The 22,000-nt window shown below is 50.0% G+C and overlaps 2 protein-coding genes across 3 annotated transcripts in view; both read left to right on the plus strand.

The window, feature by feature from the left end:
• The window catches only part of Sema4d (semaphorin 4D), a 91,270-nt gene extending 88,034 nt beyond the window's left edge, over nt 1–3,236 (plus strand). For both annotated transcript variants that reach the window (XM_059262942.1, XM_059262943.1), the window contains one exon: nt 993–3,236. In XM_059262942.1, coding sequence (XP_059118925.1) covers nt 993–1,918 — 926 coding nt within the window. In that variant the 3' untranslated portion in view covers nt 1,919–3,236. The remainder of the gene's footprint in view (nt 1–992) is intronic.
• On the plus strand, nt 2,912–20,723 carry LOC131910567 (uncharacterized). The gene is made up of 5 exons (XM_059262468.1): nt 2,912–3,024; nt 3,419–3,651; nt 15,338–15,547; nt 19,811–19,908; nt 20,697–20,723. The coding sequence occupies exons 1-5, from the start codon at nt 2,912–2,914 to the stop codon at nt 20,721–20,723; spliced, it is 681 nt and encodes a 226-aa protein (XP_059118451.1).
• The last annotated feature ends 1,277 nt before the right edge of the window (nt 20,724–22,000 follow it).

Consider the following 22,000-nt stretch of genomic DNA (forward strand, 5'->3'; position numbering starts at 1 on the left):
TAAGACTCAGTTTGTAGACGGCTCAGTTTGTAGGACCTGACTTTGCTCCCCAGAACTCATGTAAAACAGCTGGACATGGTGACATGCTTGTGATCCCAGCCCTAAGAAAGGCAAGACAGGTGGGTCCCTGGAACTTGCTGACCTCAGACAGCCTAGCCGACGTAGCAAGTACCAGACGAAGGAGACACCCTGTCTCAAAAAAAAAAAAAGGTGACTGTCACCTGAGGAATGAATGACACTCGGTGGACTTCTGGCCTCTCTATATGAACACACGCTCCCACACAGAAAAATGTATAAAATTCCCCCCATGCTCTCTGTGTAAGGTGTCGTTAAAGCACAAATGAAATTTTATGTTTAGGTTTTGGTCCCCTTCCAAAGATAGCTGTCCCATTTTATATGTGCAAATATCCCCAACCCCCAACCTTTTTCCATCTCTGGTATTTCAGACAGAAGACACTGCTATAGTTTTGGTCCTTGGGGGGTCCCGCTGCTGATGGCTGGTCCTGGGGAATAGCTGTCACCAGAGGTAGACATAGAATCTCGCCAAGGTTCTAGTCTGCCTTCCCAGCACGGAAGGGCAGATGGGCCCCAGCCCTGTGCCCTCTTCTCTCACCAGCCCTGGTGGAGTAGGAGACATGTAAGAAGAGGGCCCCTGGTTGCTAGCTGCCCTGCCTCCGCCGTTAGCAGAACATTTGGCAGCTGACCCTGGGGGCCGCAGCAGGTGGAGGAGCTGACCAGTGCACAGCCCTTCAGCCTGCTGAGTTTTCTCCAGGCACAGGGTGAGAACAGGACTTCTCAGAACTGTTACCGAATTCTTCATTTCTGGGGGCTGCAGACGGGTCACGGATGCCTTTATCTTGGTCCTGAAGATTCCATCTGGCTCCAGTGGGTGAAACTCTCGTGCCGTCCTATGGGTATTAACCTGTTTTTGAAAGCAGTTGCGTAATCAGACGGAGTTGTTGATGCTGAGCACATTTATTTTGATGTTCCAGATAAGAGTAAAGAAAGTTCCCATCAGCACTCTCTCAAGCACGGTGGCACAGCAGAACTCAAATGCTTCCAAAAATCCAACCTGGCCCGGGTGGTGTGGAAGTTCCAGAATGGCGAGTTGAAGGCTGTGAGTCCCAAGTATGGCTTTGTGGGCAGGAAGCACCTGCTCATCTTCAACCTGTCGGAGGGAGACAGTGGTGTGTACCAGTGCCTGTCGGAGGAAAGGGTGAGGAATAAGACAGTCTCCCAGCTGCTCGCCAGGCACGTCCTGGAAGTGAAGGTGGTACTTCAGACCCCCACATCACCTGCCTCCCAGGCTGCTCAGACAGAAGGTAGTAGGATCACTTCCAAAATGCCGGTGGCATCTACCCAGGGGTCCTCTCCCCCTACCCCGGCTCTGTGGGCAACCTCCCCCAGGGCCGCTACCCTACCTCCCAAGTCCTCCTCCACCGGCACATCCTGTGAACCAAAGATGGTCATCAACACGGTCCCCCAGCTTCACTCAGAGAAGACAGTGTATCTCAAGTCCAGTGACAACCGCCTGCTCATGTCTCTCCTACTCTTCATCTTCATCCTCTTCCTCTGCCTCTTTTCCTACAACTGCTACAAGGGCTACCTGCCCGGACAGTGCTTAAAATTCCGCTCAGCCCTGCTGCTTGGGAAGAAGAAGCCCAAGTCAGACTTCTCTGACCTGGAGCAGAGTGTGAAGGAGACGCTGGTGGAGCCTGGGAGCTTCTCACAGCAGAATGGCGACCAGCCCAAGCCAGCCCTGGACACCGGCTATGAAACCGAGCAGGACACCATCACCAGCAAAGTGCCCACAGATCGCGAGGACTCCCAACGGATCGATGAACTCTCCGCCAGGGACAAACCGTTTGATGTCAAGTGTGAACTGAAGTTTGCAGATTCGGATGCTGACGGGGACTGAGGACAGCGTGTCCCAGCCCGTATCCCGCAGTCTTCGTGGAGAGTGTTGTGTTGAGCTCGTTCAGTAGCCGAGTCTTGTCATCGTGCGCCAGCCTCAGTCCTTTGTCTCTTTTCTCTTGGGTTGAGTCTGTGACTTGTCCCTCTTTGTCCTTTGGGAAACAAATATCTATTCCAGTCTCAAGTCCTACAGTCGTCGGAGCGCTTATTTAAGATGTACCTGAGCCCTTTGTGTCCTGGGGGAGAGGTGGCCACTCTGTGGGCTGAGAAGAATGACCCTTCCTCTTCCCCTTCTCATAGCAGCCACTAAAAGATAATTTAATTCCAGATTGGAAATGACCTTTTAGTTTATCAGATTGGTAACGTATCACCTGCTGTCCAGATGGGCACGGACTCTTTCTTTCACGTAATTATTTTTTTAGAATTTTTGCTCTGGTTATGTTGATGTCTTAGGCCATTTTTTTTTTTAATTACCAAAGGAGATGTTTTAATATTCATGAGAAGATGAGCATTTTCTAGATTTTTGTTATATATTGAGATAAAATATGGCTTATGTCGCTTAAGATTCTCAGGGATAGACTTATTTTTGCTAAATGCATTCTTTCCTGCTGTTAGGAATGTAGGCCTAAAACTGTCTCTTGAACTCACTCACCCTTTTGTTTTGGTGGGTTTTGTTGTTGTTGTTGTTTTTGTCTTTTAATCTTACTCATTTTGAAGGAAGTACCGGTTTCCAAGGTTTTCTTTCTGTGCTTTTTTTTTCTTTTTCCTGCCATACATCTACAAGGTGGGTTTTGAGTGAGGGCAGGTGGCCCAGTGGCTGTGGGTGGCAATTGAGCTGGTCCTGTGAGGGGAGGAGGGTTTATACCCCAATGGCCCTGCTGCTTCTAGGAACCTTCATGAGGACAACTTTGGTTCTTGACCACTTCCTGTCTCTCCTTGATTCCATTTCACATCACTGCCCTCGGACTTCCGCCTTGACTGTCCACGCAAGACAGCGATGGGTTGTGTAGTTGGGCTCCCGGCCTCGGGACAGGGACCACAAACGTCCCGTGTGGGCGACCGCTGCTGCAGCCTGACTTCTGCCGGTGTCTTTCGGGATGTTAGTGGGTGGTACGATTCTAACGTTTGTTTCTCGCTTATTGTGTGTGGAACACTCATTCCATGTAGAGAGTGATGAACTCTGGATTCCCTGTGCTGTGTAGACACCCATCTTCAGCATGACATGATCTCACCATTCGGTGTAAACATTTGTGTTTATAAGATTTACTTTGTTTTTATTTTTCTACTTTGAACTGTATACATTTGAAAAGTACCCAAATAAACCAGAAGCTTTATCATTGACTGGGCCGGCCTTTCCTTAGTGGAGGCCGTGCGGGCCTCCTGTCCCTGGCTGACGGCCCTGGGTGGGGGTCGGCCCTGGGTGCTTTTCTTTTCTCACCCCATGTGTCTCTTCTTTGCTTCACCTTCTCCGGCATGGGACTTGTTCTGATGACTTCTTCCTCAGTACTTTCTTTTCTGTCCTCTGTCTCACAGCCTCATCTTCTAAGTCCTTCCCTCCTGGCTCCTCCTCTCTATCCTGTCTGGGCCCTGACTCGTCTTCTCCCAGAAGCCCTTGGCCAGCCTTGGCCTCGGGGCCCAACAGTCGTAAGCGGGTTACCTTGCTGCCACCCTTCCTGAGTGACCAGGCCCAGCAGGTGCAGGCGCTGGGGACCTTCTACCTCTTCTGCCAGGCCACAGGTGAGTGGAGGGCCTGAGTGTCCATGGCTGTCCCCTTCCTGCTTGCTGCTTCCCTGGCCCCTGCTGAGGTTCAGCCATCTGCGCTTTCAGCCCCTTTGATCCTGAGATGATCTGTCTACAGTGTGAAGCTGGTGCTAGGCTGCAGCAGGAGTCATCCAGCTTTTTGCCATAAAGATAAAAGTGTGAGATCTTTGGGGCTTGTAGGCTGCTATGCCATAGAAGCAGCTGTAGGTGTGGCGGGGACACTGTTGTGTATCAGAAAACTGGACCTGTGGGACAGCCAAGAGCCAGATGTGGCCTACAGACCCGGGTTTGCTAACCTGGGTTATGGAGGGAAATCAAGGCCAACCTGGGCAACTCAATGAGATCCTGTCTCGGAATTTTAAAATCGGAATAGGGAATAGAATGGTAGAATGTATGACTAGCATGTGCAGGGTCCCAGTAGTGGCATAAATAAGTAAATATATACATAAGGCTTAAAAACTATAAGGTGAGTGTATTTCCCCATGCTGGAGAATACCGCACAGGGACATGTACTCTTGAAAGATGGTAGTTTACCAAAACCATGCTTTAGCTCAGGAACATATAAAACCCATGTCTCTACCTATAGGCTTTGGTCTTTGTACAGAGGCAAGGAATGGAGTTGATTGCAAGGAAAAGCAAATCTGGTTTATCTTTAAATTGCTTTTTAATTATCCAAGCTGTGGAGAACTTGAAAGTGCTGCTTGTGTTGTTAAATTAGCTCTAGGATCCTGGGGCCTGTGTCTTCTGCTGTGAATGCAACATGCCATGGGCAGCTGGTGGCCCTGTAGAGGCTATAGGGATAGACAGAAGTTGCTGTTAGACCTGAGTGCTGTGATACCATCAGTGGAGATGTGCCACTGATTGCTGGTTCTCCTATTTGAGTTGGGGTCTTACTCTGACTGCCCAAGCTGCCCCTGGACTCCAGGCACTAATAATGCTCCTGCTTTGGCCTCCCAAGTCACTGGGTTTCCTGGCGAATGCTACTATGCCCTGCTCTTGTGCTTGGTGTTGTGGACCCAGCCTTCATGTAGACACCTGCTTGTCAGATATTTTAAGATTTATCATTTATTGATGTGTGTGTGTGTGTGTGTGTGTGTGAGTGTGTGTGTGTGTGAGTGTGTGTGCATGATTGAGTGCATGAAGGGACCAGAAGATATGCCCTGGAGCCAGAGTCATGTATGGTTGTATGTCACCTGATGTGTGTGCTGGGGACTGAATTTGGGTCCTTTGCAAGAGCAGCAAGTGCTCTTAATTGTTGAGCCATTTTCCCAGCCTTTAGACAGCAGTGTAGCTCTTCATGGGCACTCTCAAGGGAGCTGGAAAAGCTCAGGGCTGGGTTTGTCCAAAGTGGCAAAGGACCCAGAGCCTCGTTACTGGAAAACCGGCAGCCGGTGGCCAAAAGCCATTACATTTTGGAGATGTTCTCAGGTACCTGTTACTATTAGCAAGGGTTTCACTGGCACAGGTCCCTGGGCTTGGGAGAGAGTGAATGACTGGGGCCTTGAGGAAGATAGACTTCACTGTTAAATGCACAGAAACTACACCAGGCATTTAACCCAGGGAATCTGAAGCAGGGAGTTGTTTACTAAGGTGATGATGGGAAGGCTAGGAATGAGACAGGAAGGTAGGCTTCTCCAAAGACAGAACTGTAGGAAGCCACCAGCCCGGACAGCAGGGCAATGAAACTGTATAAACTCACATTGCCGGGCCTCTGTGTAGGTGAATTTTTCATCGGGAAGGCCGATCAGCTTTGTCCTGCCAGCTGCTTCCCAAATAACCACACAGAGACTTAATATTAATTATAAATGCTTGGCCAATAGCTTAGGCTTGTTTTTTAGCTAGCTCTTACAACTTAAATTAACCCATTTCTATTAATCTATGTGCTGCCCCAAGGCTCGTTGACCTCATCTACGTACTTCCCATCCTGCTCACTCTGCATCTCATGCTGTCTCCTTTCAACCCCCCAAGACTCTGCCCCTCTTCTTCCCAACGTTCTCTCTGACCCCAAAATCCTGCCTAACCTTTGGCCAATCCGCTTTTTATTAGCAATGAGAGCAACACATTTTCACAGTGTACAGAAGGATTATTCTACAGCACCTCTGAGACTGGGCCTGCACAACCTGCATCTACCCCTGCCACCAACACTGCTGCCCTCACCACCTCTGAGAGGTACCACGAGAGGCTGGAGATGTGTTCTTCATATACTTTCATCAGCCTTCTCAAGGCCAGGGACCGCAGGGACCAGAAATGTGCAAAGTGTGGGTGGGAACTGAAATGGAGGGAGTGTGTTCCTTCCCATCCCCTCAGAAGGGGTTGAGCATGGGCTGGGGAGATGGCTCAGCAGTTCAAGTGTCTGCTGTGAAAGCATAAGGGTTCTTATCCCCAGAACCCACCTAAGTGCTGGGTAGGCATGGTGACCCACCTGTAATTCCAACCTCAGAAAGTGGAGACAGGATCCCCAGAGCATGCTAGCTGGAAAGACGAGCCATGTAGTTGTGCTCTGGGTTTGATTGAGAGACCCTGTCTATAAATAAGGTGGGGGAGTGAGGATGATTCCTGATAACTCAGGCCTCCACATACACACACATTTTCTGTGTGTGTGTGTGTGTGTGTGTGTGTGTGTGTGTGTGTGTGTGTGTTGCTTGAATAGATGTGGGACCAACCCCCCGCCCCCTCTTTCTCGTCATTCTCACAAACTGACCGTGTCTGGGGCCTTTCTTTTCTGCCCTGTCCTCCGCGGAGGCAAGGCCGCTCAGGGGAAGGCATGGCGAGCTTTTGTGCTGTGCTTGTCTGGTTATGCCCAGCTGGGTTTTGGTGGTGTGCACATGCAGGGGCTTCTGCTGTCCCTGAGCAGGTGGCAGGGTTGGGTCTGGGTCTGCACACGGCCCTATCTGACTGAAGCAGAGGCTCACGTGGCTTTGAACTGAACTCCCTGCAGCTTTTTTCAAGAGGCAGTGTATGTTCGGGTTCTGTCTCTGGTGTCTGCTGAGGAGGCAAAGGCAGCTGGCCCAGGTGAGCCTGCAGTTGCCTCTCCCAGCCCAACCACAGCCTCATCCTACAGCCCAGGGCAAGGCAGGGCAGGGCGGGGCAGGTTGGGATCGTGACCTGGGTTTTTCTCCTTTGTAGAGCAGCTGTTAGCATGATGATTGTTGTGAGTGGTTTGGGGCTGGCTGATTAAAGGCCTGGCGAGCTGTTTTTAGGACATGAAACTTAAAGAGAGGGTGGACAGGGAATCCTCAGGTCCTTGGCTTGTGTCCTGGTGCCCACACTGGCTCTGCTGGTGACCCCGAGCTATCTTGGGGAGCCTCTCCCTTCCAGAGAGAGTTGATCAGGGGTTAGATAGCTAGGCTTGCACCAGGACTAGTCTGCCCACCCCTGCTCCCACCCAGGGCCTCCATGTCATCTGGGTTGGATGAGTGTTTCCCAGGGTCTGAGAGGCATTGAGATACCCCCTGCTGCAGTAAATGAGATGACCAGGGCAGGTAGCATCAGCAGCCACCAGAGCTGCCCCAAGCATGGCTGCTGGGAGGGTTAGACTACCCACAGCCTAGTGCTTACAGGACCTCCCTTTTGGTGCCAGGAAAGGCAGCAGAGTCTGGCACTGCCTTCCTCAAGCCTTTGTGTCTGAGTCTGTGCAGGCCAGCACAGCCCCGAGCTCCCTGTGCACAACCAGCCAGGTGTGTGAGAGACCGGAGCCACTGTAGTGCCCCACATTGCACTGTAATTGCCTCCCAGGTGTCCTGATGTGACTTGTAAATTCATGTTTGTCCTATCCTGCTGCCAACTGCCATGGGTTGGCACATGCACATTATATACCACACCCCACACACACACACCACATATGCCATGCCACACCACACCACACAGCCCACATACACCACACTACACACACATTACATATACTACATCACACCACATATACCGCACATATTCCCCATACCACATATACCACACTACATACACCACATCCCATCTGCTACACCACACCACACACATACCACATAAAACACACCACACCACAAATACTAAACTACCCCACACACCACATATATCACACCATATCCATATATACTCCCCACACCACATATACCACATCACATATGCCATACCATACATCCCACTTACATCACACCATACATACTATACACATACCCCACACCACATACCATGCTACACATACATGTACCTACTACTTACTCAGTACATAAACACCACATAGGTCACAGAAATACCATATACATCATACAGCACACATACCAAACAGGACGCGCGCACACACACACACACACACACACACACACACACACACACACACCACATAGCACACAACAACATAAAACACCAACACCACAAATCACCCACACCATAAAACACCACTCAACACCATGTGTACATCCCTACACATAGCCACTATAGACACAAACAGTATCCCCACCACACACATATGGCACATACCTGGGCCCACCCTGATAACCTAAGACTAACTTCAAGTCCTTTACTAATGGCATAAGCAAATTGCTTTTACCAAGCAAGGCTCCAGGCTGAGTACCTGCATGCCTGGGGTCCCCTCAGCTGGCCCCTGTTAGCAGCACTGGAGTTTTGTTAGGAGTTTGGGGCCCCCTAAGAGAGCTGAGGAATTGGGTGGTGGGAACTACGGAAGCTTCTTCCTCTCTGGGCCTCCTGGGGTCTAGGCAGCTGCAGGCTCTGGACTCACAGAGGCTCTCTGGCCCCTCCCTGTTCCTTCCCTGTCCCTTAGTGCTGAAGAGCACTAATGGAGGCCTCTGTGGGCATCCAGGTGGGTGGGGCTGGAGGAAATAGAGTCCTTGGTGCCTTCCTTTCTCAAGGAGGGTAGGGGCACACCAGAAAGTGATCTCCCATGATCCAGTATCCATGACTCAGCCATTGGGCCTCTTCCTGTTCTGGTCCTTCAGGAGGTGGTTGTGGTAAAGATCCTGACCCTTACCCTGATACTCAGTGCCTTGTAATACTTCCTGGAGTATGCTCAGGGTCCAGGCTGCCTGCTGCTTCAGTTCACTAACTCATCCTGACGGAAGCTGAGAGCACCAGACATGTCTTTGGTCTCCTAGGGTCCAGAACCCAGCGTACTCATTCCGGGGGCATTTCAGGTCCACAGTCCTCAGAAGCCATTGTTGGTGGCTAAATTGTCACCTCTCAAGACCACCGGGTGCAGTCCTGAACACCTGCATGATGAGGTGTGTGGGGACAGTGACTCAGGGTCGGGGAGAGAGGCTGACACACTTTCTGCTTGAGCTAAAGCCTCCCTCACAGTAAGAGACAGGCTCGTACTTGATCTGAATTCCAGGCTAGCCAGGGCCGAACAAGGAGCCCTCTGAGCTAGCAGTGGGATACGGCTGCTGGGGGAACTCATGAAATCTGAGAGTACGGTGTGAGAGAAGTTTCTAGAAAAAAAAAAATTACGCTTACAGCCCTGTGTGAAATGGGATGGATACTGACCGGGGGGACTCTGAGGCTGAGGGAAGCTTGAAAGCACCTTTGTGGGCTGGAGTGCAGGTTTTTGCAGAGTGGCCAGTCCGTGGGGACAGGTGGGTCAGTGAGGTCTCTACCAGAATCCTTCCTGTCCAGGAGGCCGAGTATCCTCTGACTTGATGCCAGGAAGAGCCCCCGTGGGTACGTCCCAGTTGGTGTTAAGACAGAGTTGCTGACAACAGCGGCTTATGGGGAGCAGGTTTTGTTTGGTCCACAGAACGCGTCCATGGAGGAGGCGTGAGAGCAGGAGTGGATCACACTGCACCTGTAGTCCGGAAGCTCAGTTTGTGCTCTCTCGCCCTCTCCCTCTCCCTCCTCACCTACCCTCCAGGGTATCTCTGTGTAGCCATGGCTGGCCTGGAACTCACTGTGTAGATCACACTTGGCCTCCAACTCACAGAAATCCACCTGCCTCTGCCTCCGAGTGCTGGGATTAAAGGCGTGCACCACCACACCCAGACCTTCTCTTGTTTATTCTTTCTAGGACCCAATCTAGATGAAACCCTCAAAGGCTTGCCAAAAGGCCTGTCTCCTAGGTGATTTTAGATCCTGTCAAATTGATGATATCTACCACCACATCAAGGTAGCCCAAGGTAGAAACAACTCTTCAGAGAACTCCTAGCTGGGACATGAGTAAAAGAACTTTGTGAGGCCGGAGATGATGGCACACACCTTTAATCTCATCAGAGACAGAACTCTGTGAGTTCGAGGCCAGCCTGGTCTACAGAGCTAGTTCCAGGTCAGCCAAGGCTACACGAAAAAAAAAAAAAAAACAACCCTGTCTTGCAAAACCAAAACCAACCAACCAAAAACTCCGTGAGCCCTGTGTGTGCAATGTGTCTGGGTGACCTGTGACACAGGTTCAGTTGTGGGTCGGCCCAGTGTCAGATGGAGCAGCGCTGATGGGGCTGCACTGCCCACGGCCTTTAACCATCCTTCTCCTCTCTTTAATTTCTGCACTCAGAAGGAACTGGATAGTTAAAGAACGAACAGAGAGTAAGTACCACTTCACCCTTTCATGTCTGACAGTTATGCCATATTTGTGTTTACAGGTGCCTAAGTCTGTCCTCATGGGGTGGGGTTTGCGGCCAGTACGGCCTACATGCTTCCACCTCACACTAAGAACTTGGTCTTCGAGGGGCTTTGCAGTTGGAGGTTCCTGTTCATGGGGTTTGGGGATTAGCTCCAATTCAGGCTACCTGGATTCTTTCCCTGAGGGTTTAGTTGTGAGAATCCTCCGGTGTCTTTTGTGCTCACATTAGGGCAGAGCTGGTGGATGTGAGGAGGCTGACCTTTAAACACACACAGAAAAACTGGAGTTAGTGTCTGTGTTCATTCCTTGGTCCCAGTACCTCAAGAAGAATTTTAGATTGATGCCCATCTGCAGAGGAATGGCTAATACAATATGGTTTCATGAAAAGCATTGAGTAGCTATGTAGAAGGAGGCCTTTGGCCCTAAGATCTGCAGGTGTACAGCCAGGATTCTGCCAGCTGTGGATCCAGATCCACAGCACTGCACTGTTTGCACATATACAGGCTGTTTGCACAGGTACAGGCTGTTTGGACATGTACAGGCTCTGTCATGCCATTGCTCTCTAAACAAGTCGTTCTGAAGCTATTCAAGAAGTGTCTGCATAGTATTGGGCATTATAGGAAATCTAGAAATGACCCAAAGTCTTCAGGAGGAGGTATGTGTAGGTTTTCTGAAGTCATGTCTTTTGAAGTGCTCAGGGATCTGGAACTGATGCCCTGGAGATACTAAGGAATGACTCCATCTGTGCTCCCCAGTTGATGGACATCTGTACATGTTCTGATGTGTGTGCACATGCACAGACACATTCACATACATCTGTAAATACATGGAGTTGTCTGTGGCTAGAATTGAAAACACCTGAGTGGAAAACAAATTACAGAATTTATTTTTTAAGTCCACAGGGCTTGTCCACTAGTTTGCAGCCAGATGGGTAGTCGCTGATGCTTCTGGAATACCTTTGAATGTCCCTCAGAGGCTGTGGCACATTCCTGGTTTTGTGTTTCTTTGTTTGTTAAATTCTTTCTTTCTATCTATCTATCTATCTATCTATCTATCTATCTATCTATCTATCTATCTATCTATCTATCTATCTATCTATCTATCTATCTGAGTCTCAGCTTGTAGCCCTGGCTAGGCTGGAACTCTATCTATCTATCTATCTATCTATCTATCTATCTATCTATCTATCTATCTATCTATCTATCTATCTATCTGAGTCTCAGCATGTAGCCCTGGCTAGGCTGGAACTCTGGGACTTGCTATATAACTCAGGTTTGCCTTGAACTTATGGTTAACATTCTGTCTCTCCCTCCTGAGTACTGGGATTACAGGTGTGTGTCATCACAAGTAGCTCAATTCTGTTTCAGATAGTGGTTTTTTTAAATTATAAAAGCAACATTTATTTATTTATAAGCTCTTGGAAAATAGATTTTAAAAATTCAAGGGGCTAGAAAGATGGATCAGCCATTAAGAGCACTTGTTCTTGGCTCACACTACCTGCAACTCCAGTTCCAGTGGATCCAGTGCCCTCTTCTGGCCTCCTTAGCACTGCATGCATGTGGTGCACACACGTGAGCAAAATGCCCATAAACATAAAATTAAAAACAATAAATCCATCTCAGAGCAGGGAGGTGTCTCGGTGGGCAGAGCCCTCGCTGTGCAAGCGTGGGGACCGGAGTTCTGACTTCCAGCTCGTACATAATGTCTGGCAGACCAGTCCAGTCGCCCACCTATAACCCCAGCACTCCAGAGACAGGAAAAAGAGCTCCCCGGAGCAAGCTAGCAAGCTAGACTAGCTGATTCAGTGAGCTCAGGGTTTATGTGAGAACCTGCTTCAATATATACAGTGACAACCCAGGTGGTGGCGGTGCATGCCTTTGATCCCAGCACTCAGGAGGCAGAGGCAGGTGGATCTCTGAGTTCGAGGCCAGCATGGTCTACAGAGTGAGTTCCAGGACAGCCAGAGCTACACAGAGAAACCTTGTCTCAAAAACAAAAGATATATATCTATAGATATAGATATTGTCACAAGCAATAGAGGAATACACTTGACATCAACCTCCAACCCCTACATGCACGTGCACACACATGTATACACCACACACACACACACACACACACACATGCACACCATTCTGTTAACTCTCGGGAGACCCACCAAGCACTGTCTGTACTACGCTTTTCATTTTACTTTTGAAAAAGTCAGTTTCTCTGAGTGTCCTCGTGACTGCCAGTGTAGTAGCTTCCTATCACTTGTGTGTACCCAACTGTTCCTCACAAACAGCCTGGGGGCCTCCAGGTGCATTACTGCCTTGGATCCATCCCTGGATTGTCTAGTTATGTGTCTGCACTTGGTCCAGCTTGAGAGGCCAGCAAACATCCAATCTGTGAGGCTGGGTCTCGATTGGTAGAATGGTCACCTAGCATGCCGAAGCCCAAGGTAGATCCTCAACACTCCATCAACTGTGTTCAGGGGTGCATGCCTATAACCCCAGCACATGGGAGGTGAAGACAGGAGGGTCACACACTCAAGCGAATCCTTGGCTACATAAAGTTTAAGGCTAGCTTGGGCTACGTTAAGATCCTATCTCAAAAAGAAAAATATGTATCCAACCTGTGACCTGTGACCAAGAAGTACTCAACTCCCTCCCTAGCACATTCCTTCCCAGGGCAGGGTGTAAGTTCTCCCATGGCCACCCACACACACCTTGGCCTCACAGCTGAGGACAAGACTGGTGAGTCCCCTGGCTCTGCCTTGGTTTTTTTTTTTTTTTTTTTTTTTTTTTCTTGTTGTTGTTTGTTTTTGTTTTTTTTCCTGCTTAGTGTTTTGAGCCTCAGCTGGGGATTGCTATTTCCTTCTTCCCCAGTCTTCCATTCCTGGCTGGGCTAGCATCAAGGGAACCTAAAGACCCATCCCCATGAGGTATTCTAGCCAAGCAGGAGCTGCCCCTGGGGATGTGCTATTGCCACATCAGTCCAGAGGACCTGCCCATCTGGAGCAGGGAGGCTGAAGGAAGTGTAGGCATTGTCCATTGTCGAGAATCAGGGTCCCCAGCAAAAGGTGCCCTCGTTCGTGCTGGTGGGGTGCTTAGTGTAATCCGGGCAGGCCTGCCTGTGGTGTGTGTGCAGATGATAAAGTCATGGGCCTGGCTGAAGGGGTGTGTGAGTGTGTGTGTGTGTGTATGTGTGTGTGTGTAGAAAAGAAAGTGGCAGGGCCTGTCTGAAGGTGTGTGTGTGTGTTTATGTGTGTGTGTGTGTGTATAGATGACAAAGTAGCAGGGCCTGGCTGAAGGTGTGTGTGTGTGTGTGTGTGTGTGTGTGTGTGTGTGTGTAAAAGAAAGTGGCAGGGCCTGGCTGAAGGTAGGTGTGTGTGTGTGTGTGTGTGTGTGTAGAAAAGAAAGTGGCAGGGCCTGGCTAAAGGTAGGGGTGTGTGTGTGTGTGTGTGTGTGTGTGTGTAAAAGAAAGTGGCAGGGCCTGGCTGAAGGTAGGTGTGTGTGTGTGTGTGTGTGTGTGTGTGTGTGTGTGTGTGTGTGTGTGCCTAGCTGAAGGTAGGTGTGTGTGTGTGTGTATGTGTGTGTGTATGTGTGTGTGTGTGTCAGGGCCTGGCTGAAGGTAGGTGTGTGTGTGTGTGTATGTGTGTGTGTGTGTGTGTGTGTGTGTGTGTGTCAGGGCCTGGCTGAAGGTAGGTGTGTGTGTGTGTGTGTGTGTGTGTGTGTGTGTGTGTGTGTGTGTGTGAAAAGAAAGTAGCAGGGTCTGGCTGAAGGGGCCTGGCCTGCCCAGCTCAGCGTGGTGCATCCCACACCCAACAACAGTAACAGACAAAAATGCAGCATCACTGGGCTGGTTTAAACCATCAGGTCGTCTTCAGCCAAGTCCAGGGTAGCCAAGGACTGAGCCATGTATGAGTGTGGCTGCCTTGTCTCGCCCTTTCCTTCACAGTGGACGGAGTGGAGCCTGTCCTGGCATGGCCCAAAGCTCTGGGACTCTAGCAGGAAGTCTGAGACCCAGACTGTACACACCCATATGTCAGCACTAACAGTGAGGGTGACCTGTTGCCATCACAACTGTTTTGGCCCTGGGGCCACAGCTCAGCCCCTGCTCATGATTGCCCAGACATGACAACGCCCAGTCACCCTATAATGAATTCAGGGTCTAAGGTTGGTCTGGTCTCTGCCTGCTTGAGGGTCTTCTGTTTGGGGTCTCACCCCTCCCCACTCTACTGTCTTGCCCTGCCTTGCCCACCCACTTTCCAGGACCCTGTCTGTCACATAAGATGAAGCCACCACAGTGCTCCCTTGAATGGGTCAGTTAGTATGGTGGAAATAGGTGGCCTTAGTCCTGATTCTTTTTTTTTTTTTTTTTTCTTTTCTTTTTGAGACAGGGTCTCACTATGTAACCAGGCTGGCCTTGAACTCACAAAAATCCGCCTGCCTTTGCCTCTTGAGTGCTGGGGTTAAATATGTGTGCCACCACATCTAGCCTTAGACTTCATTTTTATGTTTGAGATGGTCTCACCATGTATCCCTAGATGGCTTGAAACTCACTGTGTCCACCAGGCTGGCCCCAAACTTCCGTCTATTCCTGCAGGTGACCCCTGAGTACAGCAGCTGCAGGTGTGCACCACCACACTTGGCTAGTCCTCAAGATTTAGTATAAAAACCCAAAGCACCAGGCAGAGTGAGGTGGTACCCGCATGTAATCCTGACACCTGGAAGGTGGCGCCAGGTCTATCAGGAGTTCAAGGTCATGTGGAATTAGGGTTCAAACACCTGCACAACAGGTACCATACTTCCAGACACTGTCACTGGGCCCTTCACTGGAGAGGGGGTACACAGTGCAACCAGAAGCGGGAGGTTGAGGCCATGTCTTACGGAAGGCACAGGCCATGCAAGTGTGCCCTGATAAAAGCACCTGATGTCACAGTAGGAAGCCCACAGGAAAGCCATAGAAGGCTAAAGGCAGGTGTGGAACTTTGTGGCTCAGCTCCTCCAGGAAAGACTGGTACAGAGCTGGAAGCTCCCCCAAGTCACTATCAGTCCATTTGGGACCAAGATGGCCTTTGATTTGGGCAGTTCCCTTGAATCTTGAGTGGAGATGTGGAGAAAGCCCTTGTGCCCACAGGTCCAGCGGATGTCCGCTTCATCTGGGAGAAGAACAGACATGTCCTGGAGACGTGTGTTCCTGTGCAGACCCACATGCTGCCTGACGGCAGGGCCCATGCACTCAGCTGGCTTCGGGACACCATCCAAGAAACCACCAACTACAGCTGCTCTGTCCTCTCCTCAGCAGGGAACCAGACCTCAAAGGTTCAGATCACTGTGATGAGGCGTGGTAAGTTCAGGCCACTCTGGCAGCAACCCTTTTGGGGCTGGTTGTCACTATTTAGCCTCTGTAAAGACACTCATGTGAAGCTTCAGTTTGAGGATCAACCTGAATGCCTTCTGCTGGGGAAGATGAAGATTTAGCTTTTCACTGCTTTACGGTGAACTGCTACACACAAGCACTACAAACACACCCGCACATGTGTACATATGCCACATGCATGTATGCCTGCACACACATGCATACATACCAGACACAGATGCACATGCTACACACATGGTTACACGTGCAGAGCTACTTACATAACACACATACACACCACATATACTAATACTTCCTGTCCCCCACTTCCCCATGAGAGAAGTTGGATTCATGTCACCAGGACAGCGGAGGCTGGAAGATGAGGCTCTTGACAAAGTGCTTTCCCTGCAAACACGAGGACCCAGGTTTGACCCCCAGGACCTAAGTGAAAATATGAGTGTGGGGTTTGCAAGGTCCAAGTGGTAAAGTGATTCCCTGATGACCTCATTTGATCCCTGGGGTCCATGCAGTGGAAACAGAGCTGACTCCAAGTTGTTCTCTGACTTACACACAGGTGAACGTGTGTGTGCACTCTCTCTCTCTCTCTCTAAAGAAGAATGTAATAGTAAGAACCTGGGTGTGGTGGTATGCATTTGTAATTCCATTGCTGGGGAGGCAGAGACAGGCAGATGCTCACTGGCCTACCAGCCACCAGCCTAGCTAAGTCAGTAAGCTCCAAGCCCCAGAGAGCCTGGGGTTGATCTCTCTCTCTCTCTCTCTCTCTCTCTCTCTCTCTCTCTCTCTCTCTCTCTCTCTCTCTCTCTCTCTCTCTCACACACACACACACACACACACACACACCCCTCTTTCCTATACCATTCCTCTTGAGGCTGATTTCCAGTTGCAGAGTACTTAGCTACCATAAACTCAATACCAGCTAGCTGCTCATTTGAGCATTAAACACCCTGGCTTGTTCCTAACCTAGAAATCTTCCATCATCTGCCTCTCAGAAGAGCCAAGGTCTTACTTTGGGATGGCTTTTTGAGACAATCCCTCACTCTGCAGTCCAAACCAGGTTTCCTGTGATCCTCCTGCCTCAGCTGCCTGAGTGCTAGGATTACAGGTTTGCACACCTGGTTTGGGATTTCTCATCACTTTGAAGCCAGAGTTCTGTCTTCATGTTGGATCAAGGGTCTGATTTCTGTGTGTTCTTTTATTGAGCTGCTGGGTTTTTTGTTTTTGTTTTTTTTGTTTTGTTTTGTTTTTTGAGATGGTTTCTCTGCATAGTTTTGGTGTCTGTCCTGGATCTCCCTCTGTAGACCAGGCTGGCCTCAAACTCAGAGATCTGCCTGGCTCTGCCTCTCGAGTGCTGGGATTAAAGGTGTGCGCCACCACTGCCCAGCTTGAGCTGCTGTTTTGTTTTTTCTTTTTTCTTTTTTTTGAGACAGGGTTTCACTGTGTAGCTTTGTGCCTTTCCTGGAATTCACTCTGTAGCCCAGGCTGGCCTCAAACTCAGAGATCCGCCTGCCTCTGCCTCCCGAGTGCTGGGATTAAAGGTGTGCGCCACCACCGCCCAGCTTGAGCTGCTGTGGTTTTTTTTTTTTTTTTAAATGGGGTCTTGTGGCATACCTCATAAAACAGGTATAGAAGTTTTAAAAACAAACAAAAAACCCGAAAGCTTGATCCCTGTGTGCTGGTCTAGTTGGGTAAGCAGACAGTCCAGACACCATTCTAGCATCTGAGGTCACTGTTCGGTGGTGCTGGGTCCTTCACCTGAGCCTTCCCCCAACTTTTTTGAGTCAGAGTCTCACTGTGTGTCTGTTACCCGAGGCCTTTATTATTTTCTCTGGAAGCTTGTTTTCTCAGTGACAATTCAAAATGACTTGGTCTTTTCACTTTCTAGGGCCCATTAAATAGGGAGCACTTGCCCCCCACAGCTGGGGCATGGCTGTGTTCCCTATTCCCCCTCTACTGTTCAGGATTTTTTCCACGATGTGAGAGCTGAACTGCTCCCCTAAGGAGCTACCTTATTCTTTCCTGTCATCTCTTTTCTACTTCCTCATACATTTTCTCAACTTTACCTTCTAAACCTTAATGAGGCATTGGGTCTTTTAGAAATGAAGTTTTTGGTTTTATTGCATTCTGCTGGTTACAGCAGGTGATCTTCTCTCTGCCTTAGACAACATGGAGACACCTCATTTGCACCAATTTTCTTCCCTCCAAGTTGCCTTTTTCAAAGTGTGTGATCTGGACCAAGTAGCACCTGCATGGCTTGGGGCTCACCAGGAAGCCAGTGGTCAGAACTGCAGGTTGAGGAGCTCAGAAGTCCCCTGCAGGTGATGCTGTGCATGGTGCTAAAGGAATAGACTGGGGCCCAGCTCTTCTCCCATTGAGCATGCTACAATCCCCACCTTCCCCTGCCTCTTACAGAATGCAAGTTCTGTCTCAGCAGAGGTGGGACTCAGCATCAAAACCCAGGAGTTGCCCACACCTAGAACAAATAACAGGGCACAGCAAGGCTTAGCTGGGTTGAGGATCTAGAGACTTAACTGGGGGAAGAGGGCAGGGCTTCCTCCTTCAGTGTTGACCACTGAGTCTGCTTGCTATGGACCCAATCCAGACCTTTTGTTGTGTGCTAGAGCAGAGGGAGGGTGGTCCTTGGTTGGGCAGTCTTTGAAGCCACAGGCACCTTAGCATGCTCGGCCCTCCCATCTCCAGACGACCCAGCATTGCACTGTAGGCCTTGCTGTGAGGTAGTCTGGGACAGCAGCTGTGTCCCAGTTTTCCACTTTCCAGGTCCCCTGCAGCTCCTTTATTACTCTCTTCACGGTTTTACACACATAAAATAAAAAGTTCCTCGGCTGTCCTTTAGTGGGTTTTTAAAGAAAACTCCAACAGTTCACTGTCCACATCTGAGCACTGGCCTGATGCTTGGCCATCAGGATGAACCAGAATCAGCAGAAGGGACCTATGATTTTCAGATTCTCATCAGGAGTTAGGGCAGCACTAGCAATCAGCTGCAAGTTACCAGGGAGGTACCAGGCAGTGGAAAGCGAATTCACAAGGATGAAAAAATAACTAATAACTGATGCTGAGACAGAAGCCCACAAAGGCCAAGCACTGCCCAAGGTGAGCAGCTAATGAAGAGCAGGATGACAACGCCGCACCCAAGCTAACACACACACACACACACACACACACACACACACACACACACACACACACACGGATTACAGGATACAACCATGCTAGGACAGACAGTTCAGTATTAATCTGTATTAATAAAGTGATTCCAGGTCCAGCAAAGCTGCAGCAGGGTGAAGTGATTGTTAGTTGGAGGGGGCCGCACTGCCACCTGTGCTGTCACAATCAGTCTGCAGGCCCCAAGGATTGCTGGGAAGAACTAGCTCCCTCCCTCCCGCTGTGACCAGCAGGTCTGGGTTTCATTAGGGGCTCCCGTGGCCTTCTGAATGACCACTGGGGAATTATCAGCTGTTCTGCATGCTGCATGGGTCGTGTTCATGGGACTATCTCTGACACTGGTGGCACAGGCAGCAGCTCAAGGACATGGTGTACTCTACCCTTACATACTGTTGAGTTTGTTTTCAGAATCCAGAAAGCACACCTAGGGGACGATGGGCAGTGAGAGACAAGGGAAATCTCCCCCAACCCCTGAATCCACAGCCATGCTGGCTTCCCCAGATGCTACCAATTTTGGTGAGAGCTAAGCTGAATTTTGAGCTTCAGCACCTGCTCTTACTGAAGGGGTCTACAGGCTCACCAGCAATGTGGGGGTCTCTGACACCCAGGAAGTGACAATGGGATGTAGAAAGCAGTTGCCAACAGAGCTGTGGCTGGGAGAAAGGGGGTGAGTGGAGATAGTGACTGTGAGGTGGCACATACTTGGAATCCCAGAACTAGAAAGGCCGAAGCAGGAGGATTTCAAGTTTAGGTCCAGCCTGGGCTAGAGTGAGTTCAAGGCCAACTAGATCAAAAAAGCAAAACTGTCTCAAAAAAAAAAAAAAAAAAAAAAAAAAACCAACAGTAATGAAAAGTCCACTGGTACCCCAGAGCTCTGCTGGTCACTCAGGCCAGCGAGGGGATTCCCCAGTGGGTTAGACCACTAGAGCAGATCAGAACTGGGACCCACCCACCCCTCAGCCTATGGTGGTGTGGTCCTGATGGACAGTGTGCACCTATAGCACTCCAGAGGTCTGCAAAGCTGTGACCTTGACTCTGCTTGTCTTCCAGAGGCATTCCAGCAAGAAAAATGGAGCCAGGAGCTCTCTGCATGGCGTGCTGTGGCTGGTGAGCATGATCGGATGATGCAGAGCTGGAGGAAGGCATGGGTACGTACCGGGCCACCAGGGAGCCTTTGCAGAGAACCCCTATTTTGCCAGTGGGCCCCTCTGGCTTCCTCTCAGCCTTTAGAGAAGTTCTGCTTCTCTACTGCCCTAGGGGAAATCTGGGCTGTCACTGAGGCTAGCAGAATCAAGGTGGTAGAGGAGACCAAAATAGGTTTGTAGGTCAGGCACAGGCCGGTAACTATCTGCTGCCCAGCCCGTGGACAGGTCTCCTGGAACTCAGGGCTTTCATGAGAGCAGGAGACTAGCTGCTGCTGAGGACCGGGAGAGGGGTGTCCTGGCACAGGCCTGGTAGGGTTCTCACTACCTACAAGCCTGCAAGTGAGGGCCTCCCCAGGCAGTGTGCCTTCACATAGGCTCAAGTCACGGTGCTGCACCTTGGCCAGGATTTACCTTGAGATGAGCTACCACACACAAATGGTGAGCTCTATCCTCGGGGAGGCCTAAGCATGTGGGTTAGATGACTACCAGGCTGTCAACAGTGTTCTGAGTCTTCTTTCATCAGAACCTGTACAGATAGATCTCCCCTTCAAGGTCCTCTGTGACACTAGAGATGCTGTCAACTCAGCCATGTGACAGCAGCCCCTATGTGAAGGCAGGATGTTTGGCTCACCTGTCTGGAGCAGAAGATCAGGAGCTTGAGCACACAGGCTGCTGCTTTTGCCTCCAAGTCCTTGGGGAAACCACTTGAGTACTCTTACCCTTACACCCTGGGTGGGTGGGTTCTGCCTAGTCTATTAGGCTACAAACTCAACTTTGCTTCTTTTTTTTAGGAGAGCTGCAGCAAGGATAACTTCTAGTCACCTGAGGCAGTTCTTAACAGATCCCAACTGACCTTGTTGACACCAGCTGCAGACATACCTGATAAAGGCACCAGCACCTGTGGCACCAAGCTGTTTTGTCTTGGTTGGCTCCACACACAGCCACTGGCCACTGTCTAAGTGACCCCTCCTAGAGGCTGGGAATCTCTAGGCCAGAACCCCAGTGGGCAGGGACAGAGACCAGGACCCTTTTACGTTAGCTGCTTACATAACTGAAGGGTCAGTTGCCTGGTGGACATAGGTAGCTGAGCTGTTTAGGAGGCTCCACATCCAAGCAGTTGATAGGGCAGTGTGTCCAGCTCACCCAACGGCGGCCACCCCTGCATTATCCCCAGGACTTCACTGCTCACTCGTGCCCCTCCCCCAGGGTCAGCACAAGCTAGTCTCCGCTCTGATTTTGTGCATCTAAGTCAAGTCTGCTGATGTGGCCACTTAGTAAACAGGTCATTCATTTTGTTCCAGGGTCCACCCTGGGATAGCAGAGGTGAGATTTCATGTGAGAATATTTTGCCTTAAACCTTGAGTGCAACTGCTCTTCACTAATCTCAGAACACAGGCTGTTTTCCAAAGCACAGTGGTTCCCACCCATGTTTACCCTGTCAGCGCTCCACTTCTGAGGTAGAAACGCCAAGCAGGTCAATTATGCAAACCTTCTGGTGCCGTATTAAACTGTTTTGCCAGTGCTGAGTAAGCGTGTCTTGTAGGTGCTTCCAAGTCTTCATATTACAGTCTTTGAAGCTTGTGGGTGGGTGTGACCTGGGGAGGCGTGGCCCAAGAGATGCTCAGCCTTTAATCTTGGTAGACATGTCTCTTCTTGTCAATCATAAAACCTAAAACTCTGTTCAAAACAAAGCCACGCCCCTCTATGATCCCTGGAGACACTGGCTTGCTCAGCCTGCTGCTCAATGTCCCTTCTTTCTGGAACAAATGATTCAGGTAACCTTCCAGGTGTGAGGGATCTGGTCCCTCCTCAGCCCAGTGTGAAAAAGGATCCTGAGGCCAATTCTAGGCAGAGACACACTGGTGGTCATGTGTACTGTCCCCTCCTCTAGACACTGCCTGACACCTACTCACCCATCTGGCCAATGCACACTAACCACACCTGCAGCAGCATCATACCTTTGCAAAGGAATTCTTTTATGAAATATTTTCACTGTTATATTTGAGGTGTGGCTTCAGCCACAATAAACTGCCCAGTCCCTTGCCTTGTCGATGCTTCCTGGATCTTCCCTGAAGTCTGGATTTGTCAGGCCCTG

The sequence above is a fragment of the Peromyscus eremicus genome, chromosome 5, assembly GCF_949786415.1.
Source record: "Peromyscus eremicus chromosome 5, PerEre_H2_v1, whole genome shotgun sequence".
Classification (NCBI taxonomy): domain Eukaryota; kingdom Metazoa; phylum Chordata; class Mammalia; order Rodentia; family Cricetidae; genus Peromyscus; species Peromyscus eremicus.